At 39.9% G+C, this 24059-nt stretch overlaps 1 protein-coding gene across 9 annotated transcripts in view; it reads right to left on the bottom strand.

Annotated features, from left to right (window-relative positions):
* Positions 1–5404: 5404 nt before the first annotated feature.
* C2CD5 (C2 calcium dependent domain containing 5) overlaps positions 5405–24059 on the bottom strand; it is a 120372-nt gene continuing 101717 nt past the window's right edge. For 7 of the 9 annotated variants that reach the window (XM_044993309.1, XM_044993336.1, XM_044993377.1 and 4 more), the window contains 6 exons: positions 23877–23963; positions 14671–14721; positions 13567–13668; positions 12446–12636; positions 9473–9619; positions 5405–6855 (listed from right to left, as the gene is read on the bottom strand). In XM_044993309.1, coding sequence (XP_044849244.1) covers positions 6727–6855; positions 9473–9619; positions 12446–12636; positions 13567–13668; positions 14671–14721; positions 23877–23963 — 707 coding nt within the window. In that variant the 3' untranslated portion in view covers positions 5405–6726. The remainder of the gene's footprint in view (positions 6856–9472; positions 9620–12445; positions 12637–13566; positions 13669–14670; positions 14722–23876; positions 23964–24059) is intronic. The other 2 variants (XM_044993345.1, XM_044993369.1) reach the window with 1 other exon arrangement.

Below are 24059 nucleotides of genomic sequence, written 5' to 3'. Positions count from 1 at the left end.
CCACACGGGCATCTGATTTTCAGCAAGTGCTAAACACTTCTCTGAAAAATCAAATACCTCAAAATTAGGGCTGCCAACTTTCTAATTGCAGAAAACCAAACATCCCTGCCCCCGCCTCTTCTCTAAGGCCCCGCCCCCACTCACTCCATCCCCTCCCTCCACTCGCTCTCCCCCACCCTTGCTCACTCACTCATTTTCACCAGGCTGGGGCATGGAGTTGGGTTGTGGGAGGGGGTGAGGGCTCCGGCTGGGGGTGCAGACTCTGAGGTGGGGCCAGAGATGAGGGGCTTGGGGTATAGGAGTGGCCTCCAGGCTGGGATTGAGGGGTGTGGAGTGTGGGAGGGGGGTTAGGGTGTGAGAGAGAGTACAGGACCCTTCCTCCTGGTTGGGTTTTAGCCCCTGCTCAAACCCTCTCTTGTGGATTGCTTTGCCTCCAGAAGCTGTAAACTGGCTCTCTCAGGACTGGACGGAACAAGACAGGGCCTCCTTCATCCCCTCCCCAGCTTGATTATTGGTGTGCCCTTTTAAGGAGATCCTCCATTTGGAGCATGCTTGCCAGCTGCTGATGGGTAGGGGCTTTCCTTTCCTTCCTTAGTCTCCTGTGGGGGCTGTGAACTGCATCACACTATCTAGTGTGTAAAAGAGCATGAATTTAGTTAAAAAGTTGTTCATGCTTGAAGAGGAGACATTGCATAATGTCAGCAAGCAAAAGAGGAATAGATAACTGCAAGTGAATTGCTGGGCAGTGTATCAAACACAGAACAAGGATTGTCTAAAAATAAGACAACATCCTTGCTGGATTTATTCTTGTTTTGGAAAAGTAAAGCAGAATTCACATTTCGCTAAACTTTTAATTTTACCTTCAACTGCACAATTCAAGATGTAAAAAGGAAGTCAAATTCTACAACCCCAACTGAAATGATTCACGTTTTCAAATAAAAGGAAATTTTGCACAGGTGCCAAATTCATTTCATCTCCAAAAATGGACGAAAGAAGAGTGCCATCACTAAACCTCTTCTCATCTTACAACTTGCAGCAAGGAAAATCAGCTGATGGACACAGAGAACATTTTAGATAAATCAAGTACTGTAGCTTGCGTCTTGGCTCTGAATATTCATATGGAAGAATCATTTTGATATATAAAAATCTATTTTAGTATTTAAATAAGGTTATTATACACACACTCTCTCCATGTATTTTCTATAAAAGAATGCTCTTGGATGTTAAAATATTAGTCCAATCAGAAATATTCTATTTCTAGATTATATATAAAGACCATAAGAATGTTGATAGTTTATTTTTTGCTTATGAAAAATGTCAGTTTGACAGCACTAAAATGAACATCTCTGTTTATCAACAGCACATTGTTAGAGTCATCTTCCCCACACTGTTCCACCATTATATGGTGCTAACACTACATGAGGCTTTTAATGAATGTGAAGGAGACAGGGTCCCCACCCTAAAGACCTTACAAACTAAATGAACAGACAAATAGAGAATGAAGTGGGAGGGAATCCCACTTCATCATCCCAATCCCATCAGAGGAAAGTGATTATTCCCCTCTATTCGGCACTGGTGAGGCCACATCTGGAGTACTGCGTCCAGTTTTGGGCCCCCCATTACAGAAAGGATTTGGATAAATTGGAGAGAGTCCAGCAGAGGGCAAATTAAAATGATTAGGGGGCTGGGACACATGACTTATGAGGAGAGTCTAAGGGAACTGGGTTTATTTAGTCTACAGAAGAGAAGAGTGAGGAGGGATTTGATAGCAGCCTTCAACTACCTGAAGGGGGCTTCCAAAGAGGATGGAGCTGGGCTCTTTTCAGTGGTGGCAGATGACAGAACAAGGAGCAATGGTCTCAAGTTGCAGTGGCGGAGGTCTAGGTTGGATATTTGGAAAAACTATTTCACTAGGAGGGTGGTGAAGCACTGGAATGGGTTACCTAGGGAGGTGGTGGAATCTCCATCCTTAGAGGTTTTTAAGGCCCGGCTTGACAAAACTCGGCTGGGATGATTTAATTGGGGTTGGTCCTGCTTTGAGCAGGGGGTTGGATTAGATGACCTCCTGAGGTCTCTTCCAACCCTGAGATTCTATGATTAGTACATAACATACAAGTTTCACTGTTTTTCTTGAAATTTTTAAAAAATTTACATTTATTCTTTGTCAAAAGATTAGGATTTCTAATCATTATGATAAAAGTGGGACTTGGGAGGAGGGACTCCAACGAGAGCTTGGAGGCATGATAAAGAATGTCAGGAAAAAGATTCCAGACATAATGGGGTAGGTGGAAGATTCAGTGAAGATAAAAGTGGGAAGATATGAATTACCAGTCTTCTGGGACAACTTGTCAACACTGTATGCCAAAGTTCCTCACAACCCTGGAAGGACCAATTTGAGAAGAAAGTATAGTTCTCTGGCCACTTGGCCTAATCTGTCTGCCAAACTGGATGGAGGACGCAGTATGGAATCTAGGGGACACTTGAGGATATTATGCATATCAATATTGTAAAATTGCAATGAGTTGTGCCAGGTAGGCCATTTAAATATCAGCAAAAATGTTGTAATTTGCCAGATATGATTATCTTGTTTATATGTTTGCATCACGAGTTATAGATATGTATGTATGTCTGTATTTCAAAACTTGTGCTATGCTTCTAGGTGACACCCCCCCAGACAGTTTGGCATCAGCACTGCCTAGCCTGCTTGATGGCCCATTAAGGACCATCAGCTATACAACTGACCCCATGACAGAAGGCAAGGCATACACTCAGCAAGGCATGCAGGGGCTGCCTGTGGACAGAATTCTATGGCTTCCAAGCCATGTGCTGGACAACGTGTGTTTGAGACAATGGAAGCACAAGACACATGGCAAGACTATAAAAGGCTGCTGCATCTTCTCCATTTTGTCTTCAATCCTGCTTCTTATCTTCCATCCTGCTTCTTTCCTCGAGTATATTTTTTACAGACTGAAGCTCTGAACAAAGGACTGAATGACCCATCCAAGCTGTGGATGTGTTCCAGAGGGACTTTCAAACCAGCAAACTCACCAATACGGCTAGGAACCTGATATATGGACTTTGAAGTCTTTGTATGTATGTGACGGTTTTACCATTTAACATCTCTCTTCTTGTTCTTTCTTTTTTCTTTATAATAAACCTTCAGTTTTAGATACTAAAGGATTGGCTGGCAGCGTGGTATTTTGGGTAAGATCCAAACCTATACAGACCTGGTACTGTAATGTGGCTGACCTTTTGAGGTCAGAAGAACATTTTGTATGGGCGAGCAGTTTTTTAAATAACTTCTCACTGTACTGGACCTAGGTGCTGATCGGGAGCCAGAGAACTGGAATGCAATAAAGGGGGCTGGGTGATTCCTTTGTTTGCTTCTTAATAACCAGTGTGGGAGAATTAGCAGCACAGTTGGTGACTGGTTGGGGAGTTTTCAGTGTTACCCACCAATATCTGTTCTCCCTTTTGCAGCCTGCCTTGACCTTGGCATTTCCAGAGAGGGCTACCCCAGGCACACTGGATCACAGACAATATGGACTCTAACCAATGATCTATATGTAAAAGGCTTCATCTGTCATTACCAATCTCCCATCTAATCAATTTTAACAGAAATATTTTGTTATATAAGTCGCTCATTGGGATAGCCATTCTGATTTGGTGAGGCGCCCATGGGGACAGTTGAGATACCATCTTTCCACTTCAATTGAAGAAAATAATTTTCTTCTATTGTAAAATGTTCATACAATGTGAAAACGTTTTCTCTTCTTGAAATAACTTCAAGATGAGAAGAAAACATTTAGAGAACCCTACAACTGTCAAATGACTTTTTTAAACTGGTTGTGGATCAAGATTTAACCTTTTTCCAGTCTGTCTAGTATGATAAACCCATGCCTTGTTATTTGCATAATTACGCTGTGACGCTGAATAGCCTTGTTGGGAGCACTGCCTGGGCTATGACAGGGACTGGGATTTGGAAATGTTTAGAGGTCAAATCATGCCACAGGGAAGATGTAGAGTAGATGCAGCCATACATATTACACCTTATAAAAATATCCTGCTAAATTGTATTTGAAAATCTAAATATTCCAATCAATTGTACTCATATGAAGGAGCAAATTGGCACAAGTCAACTTCTGGTTTACTCACAGCCAGTCAAGTGAGTAGAGGCCACTTTCATTTTTCTATCCACTAGTTTAATGTGTCTCCTGTGGCTCTTTGCAGCACATATTAGATCACTGTGAGATTTAATTATTAACCAATCAGGGTGCTTTTACTATGTTATTAATCAATTGTAGTTGATAAAATAATACTTGGTCAGTCATTTTGCTGTGAAACTGATTATATATCTATATAAATAGTAAATGAAACAATGAATTCACACTACTGTGGCTCTTTTGGGTAATGTTGATCACTAATTTGGCTCCTGAATCACTGGGTTCTGAGTATCACTGCTCTAGATGTTAAGGGCATGTCTACTCTTGCCATTTAAAGCGGGAAAAGTCCCTTTTTTGTGCAAAAACCATGGGAGCATGTACACTTGCCAATGACTCAGAAACTCAGAAGTTTCACCGCAAAAAGAAAATCACCTCCACGAGAGACATACAGCGCTTCCCAGTGATGCTTTTGCGTTGATGTGCAAGTGAAGACACGTCTTCCTGTTTACATAGCTTTTAGCCTCCGGAGGATATCCCACAGTGCCTAGGTGAACACTCTAGCCAGCAGCTCTGCTGCTCTGTTGCCAAGTAAACAGACATACACCCCTCCCTCTGTAAAGCTCCGGGAACTTTGAAACTCCCCTTCCTGTTTTCTTGGCAAGTGCTCACTTATCTGGCCAGGTGACAATGCCTGCTCCAGGGAGCAAGCGATCCCCTGCTTGGAGCAATGCTGAGCTACTGGAGCTTATCAGTATTTGGGGAGAGGAGGGCTGTGCAGGGACCCAGGATGCCCTGCTATCACCCTGCCCCCTTCCCACAAGACCCATCAAACTGGAGAGAGTTGCACTGTGGGAAAGCTGCCCTAGAGCGCTGCTCTCCTGGCGCTGGAAGTGCTGTTAATATAAACAATCTGACGCTTGAGGAATTAAGTGAATACACAAACCAGCGCTTTACTTTCACCGGTTCCCTATCACTGGTGAAACTTACCGCGCAAAAACTCTGCAAGTGTAGACATACCCTAACTAAGAGAAACTTTACTGATCGCTGCCACAGAATTTAACAAAATGTAATTAAGCTTGATGACCAAACTCCCCATTAAGGGCACCCAATTCAAAAACTTGTTAAAGAGATTACTAATCTCTACCCTTCTTTATATTTGAAGACGAGTTTGCCAGGCCATTCCAAAAGCATGTAGCTATTATATGCTGACCTACAACAAACAAACAAAAATCCAGTGGTTTTATACAGAAATTTATTGTACAAAGAGGAATATGATTTTCATGCTCATATACAATGGGATATTTGGGTCTGACTACACAGAATATTTACATTCAAGTTTACACATTATTCAAGTTCCATATTAGATGTTGTCAACACATATTTCCATGAACATGTCTTCAAATCTAAAGAGTCAGTCTTTATATTATTCTACCAAAGTCTTCAAAAGATTTGCTGGAAATAGATTGTTTCCTTTACCTGCAGTACCCATCATCTCCCAATTATAGTATTTGAAAGGAAACCTGACTTGCAGAAGTTAATGTCATAAAAATATTTTAACTGTTCTTTTACCCAAGTTAGCCAGGCATTTCCAAATAGCAAAATACAGAGGGCCTGATTCTGCCTCCATATATGCAAGTGACTGTCTCTCTGACTTTGTCTATATCAATATTGCAAGATCATGCCCTAAAAAACTGGACTTCAGTAGTTTAAGACATTATTTTGCAGACTCTTCCCCCCCGCCAAAAAAAGCATTGTACAAATGTTAATATTGAAATGAACTTATAATACCTGAACCAGATATAATAATTTATTTTGTTTTACCATAGTTATGCTTACAAAGCAGCAACAACATTGAACATTTAAAATAAAAAAATATGTTGTACAATAAAAATATTCACTAGTTCACAAACAGTTGAAAAACATTTTAGCATGCTGCTAAGTTCAGACAGTCATTTCTGGTGCTTTTTTCCTCTCAAAGTTCCATGAGCTAAAGCTCGTTACAGACTTCATATCAGACGATTGCTTATTTGGTAATATTTTTTTAAATGAGTTCATGATCTCTTGCTCATTCAAAGGCAGCTGATTCCAGTTTCTTAATTATTTTCCAGTTTTTGTTTCTTAAATTAACTAAGAGTAAATTAACATGAACAAGCATTATCAGACTCAGATAGGAACAGGAACAGGAACTAAGAGAAGTCATGTGATACTGTTTCAGTTATTATTTGTTCTGGCCCTGTCAAACAACTACATAAAGAAAAGACACAGGTAAGTTCCTGTTTTATTTCAGGAGCTCTATGGAATTCCTTTAGATCAATGCCTCATCTTCTGTCTAGATTTCACAGGGGCTAGTAATGAAAAAAAAATGGAATTACAGGGTACTTGCCAATAAAACACTACCCTGGCTATTATGTAAAGCTGATGGACAAAGGTTAGTGATTGTCTCAGATTTAGCTGACTGTAATATTTTGGAGAATTACTGATTTTTGAAGCGGTAAAGCTAAACATTCCCACATTTTGCAGAGATCTTTTTACTTTGGGCAGAGCCATTCCATTTCTTCTGGCTTCATGTCGTGACATCTCCAGCACTTGCAGGTTGAGAGACAGCAGCAGATGGTTGCACTGGTACCATTTCTAATTCAGATTCACGTACAACGATCACTGCATCCCCACTGACATTTATTAGACACTGTGCCTGGAAGGACAGATAATTTTTAAATAGTTAAATATATCCTTTATGGAGCATATTTTCAGCCTTTGGACTTAACACTAAAATCAATTAAATTCATTCACCTAAGTTCTTGCCATATCATTCTGATATGTTAACTCTAATTCTAAAATAAAAATTTTAAAAAACCCCAAACAAATCAAAAACCTCCTACTGGGTCAGATTATGCCCACTAGATCTCTCCTCAGTCCACATAACTATTATAAAAAAAAAATAAAAAAAAAAGCGACTTACTCCTCCTTGTGGACTGATTAGAATAACCTCATCCTACATGGGTATTTTCCTCTAAGGGTACGTCTACACTACGGGATTATTCCGAATTTGCATAAACCGGTTTTGTAAAACAGAATTTATAAAATCGGGTGGAGCGCGGCCATACTAAGCACATTAAATCGGTGGTGTGCGTCCATGGTCCGTGGCTAGCGTCGATTTCTGGAGCGTTGCACTGTGGGTAGCTATTCTGTAGCTATCCCATAGTTCCCGCAGCCTCCCCCGCCCCTTGGAACTTCCGGGTTGAGATCCCAGTGCCTGATGGGGCAAAAATCATTGTCGCGGGTGGTTCTGGGTAAATGTCGTCAGTCACTCCTTCGTCTGGGAAAGCAACGGCAGACAAGCATTTCGCGCCTTTTTCCCCTGGATTGCCCTGGCAGATGCCATAGCATGGCAATCATGGAGCTTGTTTTGCCGTTTGTGACTCTCACCGTATGTGTACTAGATGCCGCTCACAGAGGCGATTCAGCAGCGCTACACACAAGCATGCTTTTGCTTTTGCATGACAGCAGAGATGGTTACTAGCCATATTGCACCATCCAAACCCTTCCATAAATTGGAACTGAGGATGATCATGGCTACCAGTCCTTTTGTACCATTTGCTGCTAGTGCCCCTGGTCAATCAGCCAGGGGCGCAAAAGCCAAGAGTGGTTACTAGCTATATTGCACCTTCCATCGTTTTGTACCATTGGCTGCTGTCATAAGTGCCCCTGGCCGATCAGCCAGGGGCGCAAAAGCAAAAATTGGGAATGACTCCCTGAGTCAATCCCTCCTTTTTGGTATCTAAAAATAGAATCAGTGCTGCCTAATATAGGCAAGTGTGCTAGAGAACCACCTGCTCTGTGTCAGAGCCCGCAGAAATTATTATCTGTATGCTATTCACAGGGGGTGCTCCTGTAACAACCCCACCTGTTGATTCCGTTCTTCCCCCAGCCTTTCTTGGCTACCGTAGCATTGTCCCCCCACTTGTGTGATGAATTAATAAAGAATGCAGGAATAAGACACACTGACTTGTTAGTGAGAAATGAGTGGAAGGCAGCCTCCAGCTGCTATGATAGTCCAGACAGGACATTAAGCAGTGTGTAGGAGAGAAGCCCAGCATCCCACTGCTAGTCCAGGGGCAACTGAATCTTTTCTTTACACATGAAGGGTGGGGGCTGATGGAGCTCAGCCCCCTGTTGCTATGATGAGGATGGTTACCAGCCATATTGCACCATCCATCCACCAGAAAAAATTAGGGCCAATAGGCTGATGACGAGGACGGTTACCAGTCCTTTTGTACCATCAGCTGAGGCTGATGATGAGGATGGATTTCCATCATTTTGTACAATCAGCTTATGCTGATGATGAGGATGGATTTCCATCCTTTTGTACCATCAGCCGCCCATGACAGGGGGGGAGCAAGGATGTTGGTGTTGAGTGCTGCACTATCGCGTCTATCTGCAGCATTCGGTAATGATAGGGTGACATGTAAAAGAGTCAGAGGATTGTTTTACCTTTCGCTTCTGGGGTGGTGGGGGGTGGGTGAGTAGATTGCCAAGCTATGCCCTGACCCGCGGGGACTGTGTTTGACCCTAGAAGCATTTGGAGCTCAGCCAAGAATGCAAATAATTTTAGGAGGCTGCAGGAACTGTGGGATAGCTTCAGTCCTCCAGTCCATGCGCATCCATTTGATTCTTTGGCTTTCCGTTACGCTTGTCACGCTGCAGTGCGCTGAGTCCCTGCTATGGCGTCTGTCTGGAGATTTTTAAAAAGGATTCTGAATTTCATCTTCTGTAACGGAGCGCTGATAGAACGGATAGAACGGATTTGCCTGCCCTTACAGCGATCACATCCGCATGGTCCATGCGGGAGCTCTTTTTTTTATTTTGATTTCGGACTGCATCGCCACCCGTGCTGATCGGAGCTCCACGCTGGGCAAACAGGAAATATTCAAAAGTTCGCGGGTCTTTTCCTGTTTACCTGACCACTGCATCCGAGTTCAGATTGCGGTCCAGAGCGGTCACTGGTGCACTGTGGGATAGCTCCCGGAGGCCAATACCGTCGATCAGCGTCCACACTAACCCTAATCCGATATGTTAATACCGATACTAGCGTTACTCCTCTCGTTAGGGAGGAGTACAGAAACCAGTTTAAAGAGCCATTAAAATCGATATAAGGTGCCTCCTAGTGTGGACGGTTTTGGCGTTAAATCTGTTTTACGCTCCTAAAACCGATTTAAACGCCTAGTGTAGACCAGGCCTAAGACTGGTTACATATGACATCAGCTGGGTCTTTAATTGTCAGAAAAATTGTCATTTCAATCACAATTTACCTGATTTTTGTTGGGGTTCTCCATGAAAACACACTGTTTCATTATGTACGAGACAACTGCATTTCCCCCTAAAGCCGCAACGTGTGCCCTCACCATTGCAAACACTTCAGCAATGAAAGCATGGAGAAAGCCACTGACTCCGCCCTCCTAAAAAGAAAAAACAAACACAAGTGGGTTTTATGTAACTGTCACTAAACAGCATTGGATATTTTACTTATGTTTCTCTCCTTTCAAATGATTCCCTTCCAATGAATGCTGATTGGTAAATATTTTAGAGGAGCAATACCTTGTTCTGTACAGAGTGACCTGTAAAATTTTACTTCCCTGTAATATAAAGACTGAACTTGTTTTGAGAGTTATGCATCACCTGCTTCTGGGTGAATGAGCATTTGCTGAAAAACAAATGAAAAAATCCTGCTACATGAGTAAACAAGAAAAGAATAAAGAGGTTATTTACCTGCAACTAGAATTCTTCAAACTCATCACCTGAATATACCCACACACTTAGGACACTCCTGCACAGTCCACATTTTTGTTGGGACCCCCTAGAAAACTGGCTGTATGGAATTGTGGGCATACTCTTCAGGGGACTGGATTTTTCTGATCTGAAACAACACATGGAGCTGCAGGCAAGGCCAGCCTCTCAATTCTTTCCACTAACTCACATTCCTGAAGAAACAGGAACTAAGAGAAGTCATGTGAATCTGTGTAATCATCTTAAAGAACTCCAGTTACAGCCCAGTTTTTGTCATAGTGGTCCAACACCTGCTGATGACAGCCTGCTTTTTCCACAGTCTCTCCTGCAGGTGGTGGAAGGAAAACCAGACACAGAGCTGTGCTCTCTGTTCTACCCCCTGGCTGAATGAGGTCCCTGAGCCAAAACAGTTGTGACAGAGCTTTCCTTCTCTTGACCCCAATAGGATTTCTCACATGTAGAGCGTATTTTGAAAAATGTAAGGTGTTTTTTTTTTGCTTGTTTATCTGCTGTGCCATGCCAACTAAATTGGGAGGAGGAGTAGAGAGGACACTGAAGTGTACTGCTCCACATATGGTTCCTGCGGGGAGAAGAGTCTCCACTAATAGCCACCCTGAAGGAAGACAGAAAGGACTGAAGAAAGAAACTGAAGTCAGTAGTGTTTGAGCCAAAATAGCTGCAAAAGCTAGGAATGGAAGATGAAAGGCAGGAACACCTGTTTCTGCACCGCTGGCAAGCAGCAAAACGGGCACAGCTAATTGTAGAAACCCAAATGACAAGTTTTGACCGCCCCAGTTACTATAGAAGGAGGTATCACCCACTGGTAAAGAGGTTAGGAGCCAGAAAACAGGAAATATATGATGATGAATTGATAAAAAGCCAAAATTATTTTTATTGTTCCACAATATTTCCATGCATACATCCCTAAAGAAAGTCAACTGCAGTGAGAAACCCAAAATATGGACACCTGTTTATCATCTGCATCAGACATACCCTGTCAAAATCTAAATCTACACAGATTTCAGCATCAGTGCAAAAAGATCAATAGAATAATGATCCAAGTAAATGGGTATAATAATCTAATGATACAAAGAGAAAGGAAAAGATTTTGTATATCTACATGTACACTGCAGTATCTAAATGACACAGGATAAACCAGATATGTGGCACCTTTCACTTTTTGAAACCCAGAATTTTGCAAACACCTCTGAAAGTGTTAAAGGGCCTTGGACCACTCCATATTCCATAAAGGAACTGCTAAACCATCATAATAAATAATAAACAGAAAATACTATACATATGCTCAAAATAATTTACAAGAGTGGATATAATTACAACCATTTTTATATATTATGATTATCTAACTGTATTACATTCCATCCGAGGACAATATTGTGTTAGGTACTATGCAAACAGTTAAAAAAAAGGATCCTTGTCCTGAAGAATACAGGTGGGGAAACTGAGGCACAGAGAAACTAAGACTTTAGGGTGACAGATTAAGTTACATCATATATCACTTTGAAAAATGACATGTAGTTTTCAATTAAATTTTAAAGATATGTAAATTACAAGGCATAAATTGCAAGATTCAAATGTGAAGTTTGGCTGTCCAAAGCTTCTACGGGATAGCCACTAACACTAAGCTGCTTCCACTGGTTAATACACAGTGGCAGGCTTTTCAAACATTTACGGCATTCCTGAAGCAGCTCAGATGTATGTGGCTGGGAAGGCTTGGAATGCTGCTTGTTCAAATGGCCATATGTAATTTGTGAATCCTTGCATAAGACTAAGTAAGGAACCACAAAAACCATACATGCTTTGAAAGCTTACCATTGATCTTTTCCTTTAACTAAGAATTGGTTTTTAGCATTTGAGCAAATCTCAGTTTTAGGGCCCAAAGGAGCTCCAACAGCCACTGAAATCATAGAATATGAGGGTTGGAAGGGATCTCAGGAGGCTATGTAGTTCAACCCCCTGCTCAAAGCAGGACCAATCCCCTGACAGATTTTTGCCCCTGATCCCTAAATGGCCCCCTCAAGGATTGAACTTACAACACTAGGTTTAGCAAGCCAATGCTCAAACCACTGAGCTATCCCCCCCTCCCCATGCCAAAGGGATATACATTTTTCCATTTGCTGGTTTTAGCTTTGTCTGGATGCTGTGCTGTGTTTGGCCTATACCAAAATGGCCACCAATGATAATGGACCACTGGTAAGCTCCCTGAACACGTAATGCTATTTTACTGTCTACATGGGTGAGTAACACTTCTTCCTACCAATTTGAAGAATAAACAAATGAAGCAGCCCTTTTTATAATGTGAGAGGAACAACAAGTAAGAGGATCACCTTTATGTGACTCCCAGTCGCTTAGCACACAGTGCCTAAGTTGTGAAAAGTCAGCTCTCTTCCTGTGACATACAGTTAATTCAGACAGTAAACTCATTTAGCTTTGTTATTATCAATTCACAAAAAAGTGCAAAGTCCTAATATACAGCTCACCTCACGTAAAGAAGTGGTTTCTCGAATAAAAAACATGTTGATTATCCCAAGATACTTGGTTATTTTTGCCCCAGGGATAAAAGAAAGAGGTGTCATCTTAACAACCGAGACAGTAGAATTGGTGCATGATGGAACAGAACGGTGACGCAAGTGTCCTTCAGCCAGTGGACTTGCTTTGTCAAGAGAAGCAGCTAAAAAAGGTGGAAAAGAAGAAAAAGAAAAGAAAAGAAAAGAAAGTAACTATTGAGTATGATCAGTGACGTGTTCTTAAAACAAAACAACTCTTCTTTATGGTTTCCAAATAGCTTGGTGATTATATTCAGCTGCCTGTGATGTTCAGCCATGTCATGAAAGAAAGGAAATTATCATGCAATGCATGCAAAAAGACAAAAAGCTGCAATGGAATTTATTTGGAAGAGTGGCATTCCTGCAAAAGAAAACATTGAGGCTAGCAGCTGCACATACAACAATCAGTTATCAGTGAAGGTAAAGGAAAAAAGGTGCCAACATTTTGAAATAAATATCTGCTGGAGGAACAAATTACTACAGGAAGAGTGTGAAAGTTGTCATGTTTCCCCAGTGCAGCATTTTCCATTAAAAAATTCTTCATTGTCAACTTTCAGATAACCGTAATCTTACTAATTTAAGTAAAACAGACAGATCTTCAACAAAAGAACTACTGAAGAATAACTCACGAGTTGCTAATTTAGTGATAATTGGTTTGACTGTCACCTACATGATTGCTACCTGTTTCTCACCAAAAATTTTCCAAGTTTATACATACACCTACACCCACAGAGTGTATGCATATGTGTTATACAATTAACATGCCTATTTATAGCTATATACTTTATTGGTAACTGTTTTTTAGTAGGTTTCAGAGTAGTTTTTTAGTAAGCGACATAGAAAGACTGCATTCTGCATTTAAACTATTAACTCATAATTCCTAAATTAATTTATTTTTAAACAGACACTAGAAAGCATCTGCAGTTTTTGCGCTTGGATATTTGTTGTGCTTTTGAATTGCAATGCCACTACTGGGTAGGAAACTCCACCCTCCACCACTGGGAAATCAGAGATATGTCTCAGATTATCATAATGTGGTAGAAACATCCGCCTACTTGTCTTATTTGATCCACGCCTTATGGTGTGAGCTTTCAGTTTAATGAGCTCTATCCAGCTGTTGCATCTGTCTGCAAAGGAACTGTAATCAACTGACGTTGCTGAAAACACAGACAGAAAAACAAAAGAAAAAACAAAGAAAAAATATGGATGACGTCTCTTGCCCACCTCAGTGATCCTTTTGATGAAGCAATTTTCTGTATCGGAGGAAGAATGAATATCCCTTTCACGTCTGTTTAAAGGAAAAGTTAAATGTCCAGCCCTATCCTATATTGTCCAAAGCAGTGTACTGATTACTGGTGATGTCACAGCTGTGAACCAACTGACTGTGACTTTGTCACTGGAAACACGTGTAAATAAAATCATCGCACCTTGTTCTAGCTTCTTCACCTTAAGTAACTAGTTTTAGTTTCTTAATGTTATTTTAGCTCTATTTAATCTTAATTTGTATTCCTATTCTTTTTTTCACAAGGAGCTGTTGATCATGAATTTAAAGTTCCTGGATGTAACTATCAATCACTTCCCCTGCCTTCAGCTTGAAAACATATGGTTTGGGTTAGGGTAAAAGTCATGAGTTGGAACAACCTCTCAATTTTTAACGTGCAAGTATTTTCATTTTGAAGCATTACTTTTCCCCAAAAAAGGCATTTTAGAATTAAAACTGAAGGCTTGTTTTTCTGCTATGACACTGTCTTGTTTGTAGGTTAGTACCCCTGAAACTGGTCTTGAGAACACTTTGGCAAGCATCCAAGGACCTGTTAATAACTGATCATTAGCACATTACTCTGTAAAAACAAAGGAATACAAATTAACATTAAAATAAGCCAAAATGAATTAAACAACAAAACTTTTCTCTGAGGAACTACTTCTCTAGCAGATATAGTTATATGCAGAAAGACTCTCTTAATTAGTGCAAATAATCTTAACTATCTCTTGTGATTTTTTAAAAAACATATTCTGATATCAATAAGCCATAGCAGAGCATGCGTTCCTAGGCAACCGGTAAACACTTCCTGGGTGAATGAAGACAAATCCAAAGTGTGGATCAGTGGCCCAGGAATGTCCACCCTGTGCTGGCTTATGGCTAAATTAAGTAAACTCACCTCTCTGTGCAGCTGGTATACCTGTGTGGGAACTTGCATTCTCCAGGACTTCTAGTAAGACAAAACGAATTCCACTCATGTCACATATGAACAAAATTAACTGCACAGATATGTTGTACAAAGGATCTTTTTTCTTCTATTAAAGGATTTTAGAGATTAAACTGGCAGAAAAAAAACCCCTCTATAGTGGTTTCAGGGTCTCATTACAAACATGAAACTATACTCTATGTGGATTTGATTAATGTACTTTTGTAGCATAGTACAATCAATCAACTTCACCATTAAATCTAAAACACACTATGATATGAAACTATACATACTCCTTGGCACTCAGAAGTACTTGGGTACTATTTAGAGCAACTTGCTAACAAAAAAAGACAAAAACAAGAGAGAATCTGCAGATGGGTAAACAAAATTATAAAAGTATTACAGTGTGATTTATGAAGAAAGTTTAAGTGAACCTAATCTGTATAATTTAGATAAAAAATTACAGTGGGCTGGGGAGGAATATAACAATCTATATATGCAATAGAGCAGATTAATAGTTAACCCAGTTGACTGGGTGCACATAAATGCAGAGCATAGAGGATATGCATACAGCGACTGTTACATAGAGGAGAGAGCAGTAAAAATGCAATACTCTAATCCAAATTAAGATATTTAAATTATATTTGACTATGCTCCAAACTTTGTTAGAATTGTTGATGTGGAACTGGCTACGGTTGTTCCAACACACAAGACATTATTTTAAAGGTTTTTACATAATACACCGCTATCTTGATATAACGCCACCCGATATAACATGAATTTGGATATAACGCGGTAAAGCAGTGCTCCGGGGGGGGCGGGGCTGCGCACTCCAGTGGATCAAAGCAAGTTCAATATAACACTGTTTCACCTATAATGTGGTAAGATTTTTTGGCTCCCAAGGACAGCGTTATATTGAGGTAGAGGTGTAATAATAGAATTTTTCATTCTCAGCTACCTGAAACTGAGCAAGCTTTCAAAAAAAATTTTATGTTGGTTTTTATTAGCAAGGAGGGAGGATGGCATACCGCACTTCCTATGGACTTAGTTGTGGCTTTGTTCCAAGCCCCAAGCTACGTGCAGGTCGTAACTGTGCTATCCCTGAAGGAGGAGACAGAAATTGATGCTCAGAAACATAATGTGTCTTCCAGTTTCCCCATGGCTCCTAGGAAGTACTCTGAACCAGATCTATACTTGGCACAGCATACTTCCCACAGAATGATGACAGTAACGCTCGCTACTTTGGGGCAGAGTGCACTCATCACCCATACATGTGGGCAAGACAGGGTGAGGTAAGTAACAGCTCTGTGAAAACTGCTCCTTCCCATGCTGGTACCCATGATCTGGGTAAACAGCTATAGCTACTGAGATGCCAAAATTATGAGATATTGTTATTTAAGAAATGCCCACCAAGGTCTTTAAAAAAACAAAACAAATGAATTTCATGGGACCAAAAAAACAAAAACAAACGAATTTCATGGGACAAAAAGACCCTAGTTTGAGCTAGGTTTTTTTGTGTGCAAAATTTCAAAGGCCTGCTGTAAACAATAGAGGTGTGAAAACTCCTCAAACCAGGTCGCAAAATTCTTTTATAATGGAAAGTGTTGGACAACCTAAACATAGGGGTAATCAGTTCCCTCCTTAAATGTTTTAAGTCAATTACTAGTGCATAAAATTCAGATGATTTATTTGAAGAGAGACAGTTTTAACTTCCATGAAACTCAAATAACTGAGCAATTTTGTTCACATTTTGGGGAAAAAAAAAAAAAAAAGTCAGGCCAAGATGAATATTCCTTCCCCCCAAAATAAAGCAAGAAGGCCATCTAAGGCCCCAATTTTGCAATTTATTGTATGTGGGCAGGCTGCAGTGCCCAAATAGAGTTCCACTGAAGTCAATGAAGGTTCACATGGGCACAGCAATACTCCCACACGCAATGAACTGTGGAATCAGGGTGACATAACCAGTGACCTCCAAGAAATTTAGTGCTATAATCAATTTTTATACTAAGCTGAGAGTACTTTCTCTGCTCAGAAATGGGATCTGTTTCAGGAGGATCCTACCTTCTATCAAATTATTCAAGCTTGATAAGAAATACTGGATAGGCTAATATATTGGGACCAAATCACCAGTTATTCCCTCACGGAAAGATCCAGTCATTGAAGGCTCCCCACTAGGCTTTAAAAGCCTTTACACAACTTATTACTGCTTTATTCCAATCCCATTTTATTCAATAAGTAACAACAATACTCAAAAAAATGTGATACATCAAGACATTTACACAGCTCTCAAAATTGTTTGGGGAAGGAATGCAACAAGCATGAAGACCATAGGACTTTCTCTTTCTCTCCATAGGTTCATATACTTGTTCAATGTACTCCAGCCTCCCTATCAAGATTATCTCTAGTACTTTCCAACAAATTCCCCATGGATTTTATAAGGCATTCCTTATCACATGAATTATACAAGAACAATCGTTAAACATGCCTGAGAAATGAGCAGCCTCAGAATACATTGTGTCTGTATCCCCATGATGTGCCTTTTCCACATGGTTCACCTTTGCTGAATTTTTCTATAGACTTTGTTGCTCTATGAAATATAGTCATGTCTGCTCTTTGTTTCTTTTTTTTTTTCTTTGTTATGAGAGATGGTCTCTTTCACCTCTGAGATTAGACCATGTTTTCAGTAGTATACTATATAACAAGCTGTTATATACAGAGCCCTTCGTTTTCAGTTTTTATTTTTCCCAGGAATTTATCGGTGTTTATTACTACAACAAAAAAAACAGGTGAAAATTGGTGCAAAAAAAAATTATTACTTTTTATGGGTAAATGCCGGGGTTTATTTTGGTGGCTGAAAGGACGGGGGGAAAAGTATTCAGTAGATTAAATGCTTTGATGAATGGAATTCAATGTGGTTTGCTGCAGAACTAAAATAAAACTTAAAACACAATGCCACCTCTGAGTTTAAGAAAACAATATCTCTCTAATCCACAAATAAAACTTTTCATTTTAATAAAGTTTACTGTTGTAGACTTAGAACTATCAGCCTATAAATATTTACATTTCATAATTGGGCCACATCATTTGCAGAGCATACACTCAACTTCATCCTTTTTTCCGGTTTTTGTTTTAACCTTCAAGTATTTCCTTGTGTTCTGAATTGTATTCTGACATTGATTTTTGTTTTCTTCCCATTTTAGAGTTTCAGACCTTTAAACTGTTATCAACTAACAGCTTGAAATGTGTACATGGAGGGCGTGAAATTCATCAGTATGTTCAGATGCGTACGCACTTCAGAGTTTGTTTATTGTGTGTATTTTCTAGACTATTACATAGCCTTGCTTCAGTATACACACAAACTTGTGTATTATCATAATACATATATCTCATGCAATGTATTTTTCTAATAAAACAAGTTATTTTTTATATATTTGAATGATACAAAAGTAGGGTGAAAATCAGGAGAAAAAATGAATACTTACTTTAAAACCCTGGATTTTTTCAAAAAAACGCTGGTTTAAACTGAAAACGAAGGGGCTTAGTTATACAGTACTTGTTTCTAGCCTAGGGAATTTCCTACTCAGCCTTGAGGAATAAGACAACACTAACGGTAGAACACAGAAACATATTAACTCAGTCCTACCTGACTCTGGGGTCAAGCATTAAAGAGTTAGTACTTAATGGGAAATTGTCAGACATCCAATACCTTCTCAATAGATATCATGGATCTGTCTCACTCTTTCTTCTACATTCGAGAGCACAAGAAGTGTTCTGCTCAAATTACAGAAGACTTCATAAAACATTTTAGAAGAAAGGCTTGCTTAGCTGAACTCATCTACAAATGGCTACTTGAGAGACTACACTGAATTCAGCCTCCCACGTTTTGCTGATTTTTAAAAGAAATTGTGACTCTCAGATGAGATACTGGAAACAAGGTACAGCCTTTCTCTCCTCCTTTTATATATATATATATATAATTTACTCAGTAAAAGTCTGAACTGTTAGTATTGCCCAACTCCCAAAGTTCAAATATCATGAACTAGGCGCCAAAGAGTCATAATAGTTTAAAAATCCATGAGTGTTTTGGCACAGTGAAGCAAGGCCCTCCACTCAACTTGATGGCATTTCTGTCTGTCGGTCTGTAAGGCTGATTCCCACTGATCTGAGAGGAAAACCAGGGCCACAGCCTAATATGCGAGTCTCGCTCATTGGGCGTACAGCTCAGACTACCATAAGCAACAGAGTATGCGACTCTCTACTTAAAAAATAATAAATTTAGGACTCTCTTTGCTTCCTAAGCTTTCAGGGTGCATTCAGGTCACATTTCCAAACTTTTCTCCACAATCGTGAGGTCTAGGAACTTACTGCTTTAAAAATGAAAGCAGAGATTCTCATGTAATCACAGGATTCCAGGAACTGGGCTTTAAGTAAAACTATCAACTACCATGAGATTCATGATTAAATCGAGAGGGTTGGTAACCTGGCTACTATTAAGATTACTTAAACCAGGGCCTTTTACCGAACAGTAAATGCTGCAGAGGCTAAGGCCCAGATCTTGCAAGGAAAACCATGTGGGCAGACTCTGTCAGCATGTGTGGAGAGCTCAAGTCCACCTATGTTGTCCTTGCACTATCAAGATGTAGTTATCAAACAACAAAACTATTGTACTTTCATCTGACAGTCTCGCCACACTTTTACAAAAGTCATCCAGGTCTCTCCTATGAAACCTGCATTTCCAGTCTGTTAAAAACCAGTCATAGTTATAACAAATAGCACTTTTAAAATCTGATCACAGCTAAATGGGTTATCACTGGTCTCTGGCTACTCAGAATGGCTAAAGGAAATAGCTAGCACAGCACCACATGGAGCTACAATAGTCTTGTCTACAAAACAATACTCACTGCTTGCTAGAGTTGTTAGCAGTGGTGCAGCTTAACTGGTACTGAAACAGAGTTTAATTACAAGTCTAGACCTGGACACATCATGTTTCTTTCTGAAAAGGATTTGTACACAATCTGACTTTGCCTACACTTGCAGTTAAACCGTGCTCCAACTTTCATTCAGCTGCACTCATTACTGACACCCATTGTCAGCAATGGGTAATTTTCATAATGTAGGACAGTCTTATCAGAACCAATCTGGAGCTAGTACAGAAAGTCTATCTTAAATAAATCAAATTATAAATAATACAATTTCTGGGACTACTAGGTCTGTGGATTTTTTTTAATTTACACTGATCATAGCTTCTTTTCTCTCTTTCAAATATAAGAACAATAATAGTAAAGTAACTTGAATTCATACTAATATTCTGTTATTTACTTATATAACTTGTGCCGGTTTTAAAACATCTGCTGCACCTTAACAGGGCACTCAACTTGACATTTAAAAAAAATTCTCTAATTTTAAGAAATTCACATTTCTGAATTATCACCCTTTAAATGCTAGAACATATGTATTTTAAATCTATTTTTAAAGTTGTATAAAGATGCTCCTATTTCCCTGCTGATGTTCTAAAGAGTCTCACAGCAAGGGAGAGTGGGTGCGACCAAGAGCCCCCTCTTGCCCCTCCATTCACATACCTGTCTGTTGGCCAGCATCTTCAGCAACAGCATCGAACCTCCCAACTTCTAAACTACTCCAGGACCTGTACTGGAGACCCAATAAGTCAAGGACCCCTTCTTCCTTTACTCTTCAGAGATCTGAGTAGAGAAGAGGGCTTCACAACCCCTTCCTTGGCTGCTGTTGCTCCCTAACCTGGTGCAGGGAAGATCGAGGCTCAATTGCCACACTTCCATGCTCCCATTGCTACCAGACACATTCAGGATTATAGGGGAGGAAGAACAAGGTGCCCAAACTCTGTTAGGGTTCCAGGCACTGAAAGGGGCTCCCACTGTCCACAGATTGCTATGAACCTCAGAACATGTGATGGGTCTCTGGAAAAAGGCCTCACTCAGTCTTCTGGACCCAAACTCTGCTGCTGTTACAAGTAAACATCCTCTTGAAAGGCCTAGGAAAGAGCATGTGCTCCCTGCCACAGAGTTGCATGAGAGTACTGCCATCAAGCTAGTATGTGAGATAGGACAAACAACTGACCAACAAAACAATGAAATCAGATATACAAAAAATGCCACCAAATGAACAATTTAAAAGTGAAAAAGAGAGAAACATGTTCTTTGCATTAACTTTTCAGTTATACTAATCTTAGGTTTTACTTTACCAACATTAGATCAAGTTGACTGTGTGTCCCTTTAATGTACTGTGGTGGTGGCGGTGGTAATAGTAGTAACAACATCATACTGAAGCCATAAAGAGTATTATGAAAGCTTTAAAATGAGATAATATATAAAAGTCTACAGGCTATTATGTGAATATGAGTCTTTGCAGACTTCTGTTGCAGGGATGATAAAAGCACTCTTTTTTCATTAGTGCTTAATATACCAAAAGATTCTGTGCCAGTATATTAAAGCTAATGATAATCTCACAGAACAGTAAGTAAAATATGGGGGATTATCATCAGAGTAGCTAATTTACTTTTGAGATAGTTATATAATTACATTGAGACCCTGGTGCCTATATGTAAACAGTCAAAAGAGATTAAATAACTGTCTAGTTAAAGGATTCCAGAACAGTGTACTGTACAATATAACAAAATGTGAAGAACGCTGACACCGGTGATTTACTTACATATGAACAGACTACCCTCTACTGGTCAGTGGCTAGTATGCAAATAAGTGTTCTAGTATTAATAGAGTGAAAAGATACTGAAGACTCACTAATACTACAGTGAGTTAACACTGAAATCCATATTGAAAGGCGGCTAGTTTGTGCAATAAATTAATGGAAACCAAGAAAGTGTCACATCAGGGATGTCATCATGCTTAATTTAATGGAGAATTAAGAGAGCCAGTTACCAAAAAATTGAATGTAATCTTTGGAGAATGGTCTCCTGCTGCCACACAAATGACGAAGGTTTCACTTCTCCCTTCATTGTGATTACAGTTGGGGAAAGAGAGTTGAAGCGGAAAAAAACCAGAGGTGGAAATGGTTATGCCGGGGTTTTCAACTGTTCTTCCTGTATAACTAGCTGAACTGTTAAAGCATTGACTCTCAAAGGCATGAGAGATCCTAGTGCATTCACCGATGGACACCAGAATACTTGGAAGGCTAAATAATACCCAATGCCTTAGTAAAACAAAAGAAGATAACTTTCAAATATCCATGTGGAGCTTAAAATAAAGGGAAGCATCTCTGTTTTGCACAGAATTTGTATATGTATACCAGACCTTTCACAGAATCATAGAAACGTAAGAGAGAAAGGGACCTCAAGAGGTCATTTAGTCCATCCCCTACACTGAGGCAGGATTAAATATATCAAGCCTGTTCTTAAAAACGTCTAATGACAGGAATTCCTCAACTTCTCCAGATAATCTGTTCCAGTGCTTATCTATCATGGGGGCTGGCCCTTAAGGGATGGGGGTGGTCAAGCATCCATCTTAACTGTGGAATCCATTAAGGAGAATGAGCAAACCCAGATCCACCTGGGGAAAGAGAATTGCTTAACTAGCTGAGTGGCAATTAACTAGTTAAAGAACACGTTGGCTTTATAAAGAGTTATGATGGCTCAGAAAGGAAGTCAGAGCTCAGAGAAATGCTCCAAAGCAAAGGGCTTCCCAGGGTGATGGAGCTCACCAGGGAAGGAAACCAAGGAAGAGTGCTACTTGCAGGAACAGGATCTCAAAGGGAAGACCTGTGAATGCCAAGCCCTTGCAAAACCTGGTCCCAGTGGGAGGACCTCAACAAGTAACAGTAAGAACTCCAGATCACAGAGGAATTATATGCTGTTCCAGAAAAGGTTTGCTGAGGTTTAAACTCTCTGGGTACCCTGAACCCAGATGAAGAACCCTTCCTCAGCTGATAAGAGGCCCTGGGTCAAAAGGGCCCCATGTGCAAGAGCCTGGATGGAGGATGCAAATGGACTTAAATTGGGTTGATGGACTAAGGGTAACTCTGCCCCTTCCCCCATCACCCTCTGCTTCCCTACCCCCAGCTAAGATGCTAAGGCAGAGGCTAATTTGCAGAAACATGTTCCACCTTTGGATTAAATAAACTATATCTTTGAAAGGGCACCGTTCTCTCTCTATATATATACACACCTCTACCTCGATATAACGCTGTCCTCAGGAGCTAAACAAATCTTACTGCGTTATAAATGAAACCGCTTTATATCGAACTTGCTTTGATCTGCCGGAGCGTGCAGAACAATGGTGAAACCTCTTCTTTTATAGCATATGTGATGTTATACAACAGGTAGAAGAGGGAGCTCTCTAACCATTAAAAAAAAATGTTCATAATAAACAATGATCTCCTTCGTTTACTAATCTTATTTCATTCCAAAACAATTTGGGCCACAGTCTCAGCTACTATACATACTGAAGTAAATGGAACTGATTTATAGGAGCTGCCAATCTGGCCTTTAACACACTTATACAGGAGACACTTCGTCCATTATTGAAAAGCAGCTACCTTTGGAGTAGAATGCAATAGCTGTTTAACAATGGAAAGAACCACTAAACAAGCAATATAATAGCCATTTGTCAGGGAAACTTAAGTTTCCTTTCACTTGCTCCCTCTTAAGTAATGAACACCCTTCATTTAAAAAATTGTTCAAGGAAAATCGTAAGCCGTTCTTCTCAGCCCAACAGTCAAAGTTCACAAGATAAAACATTCTTTGCCACGAATAAACTCAGAGATGCATTTTATTAACGTTATTTGAATTTCTGAATTTGGTATTGTGGGCAGTCATTTTACATGTGCTACTTGAAGAAACAAGGCAGCACGGGACAGGGTGACAGAAGTCCAATAAACTAAATGCTGCACAGGGACAAAGGTTCCACTTATGATGATTTAAATACAGTAAATGGAGCAGAAGGTGGAGAAAATTCTTGTTAAGTAACAAGTGAGAGGACAAAGAAAGGGCAGAGAAGTGTGCTAACCAATCCTTCTTATCTAATGCTTGAGAAATCTGACTGAAGGGCAGAGCATTTCATTACATCTGAGGTAGCACAGAATGTCAAAGCATGGTACATAGCTGCTTTCAAGAGAATACACTCCACCAGCAATGAGGGAGCGAGTGAGTGGAACACCATATAGGATTATTTTTTTCTTTTCATTTAACCAACCTTTAGCTGGTGAGAATGGTTGAGAAACAAGAGGATCAGAGCAAAGTTCCAGTGGAAATTGTAGCTGCTCTTCATTGTCTGTAGAGGCTTCAACAAAGAAGAAATACACACATACATTAAACAGATATTTAACCAGAAACCCAAAATCTTGCCAATATAAATAAGCACTACAGATTTAATTTA

The sequence above is a fragment of the Mauremys mutica genome, chromosome 1 (assembly GCF_020497125.1).
Source record: "Mauremys mutica isolate MM-2020 ecotype Southern chromosome 1, ASM2049712v1, whole genome shotgun sequence".
Classification (NCBI taxonomy): Eukaryota; Metazoa; Chordata; order Testudines; family Geoemydidae; genus Mauremys; species Mauremys mutica.
This window is presented reverse-complemented; position numbering and strand designations above follow the sequence as displayed.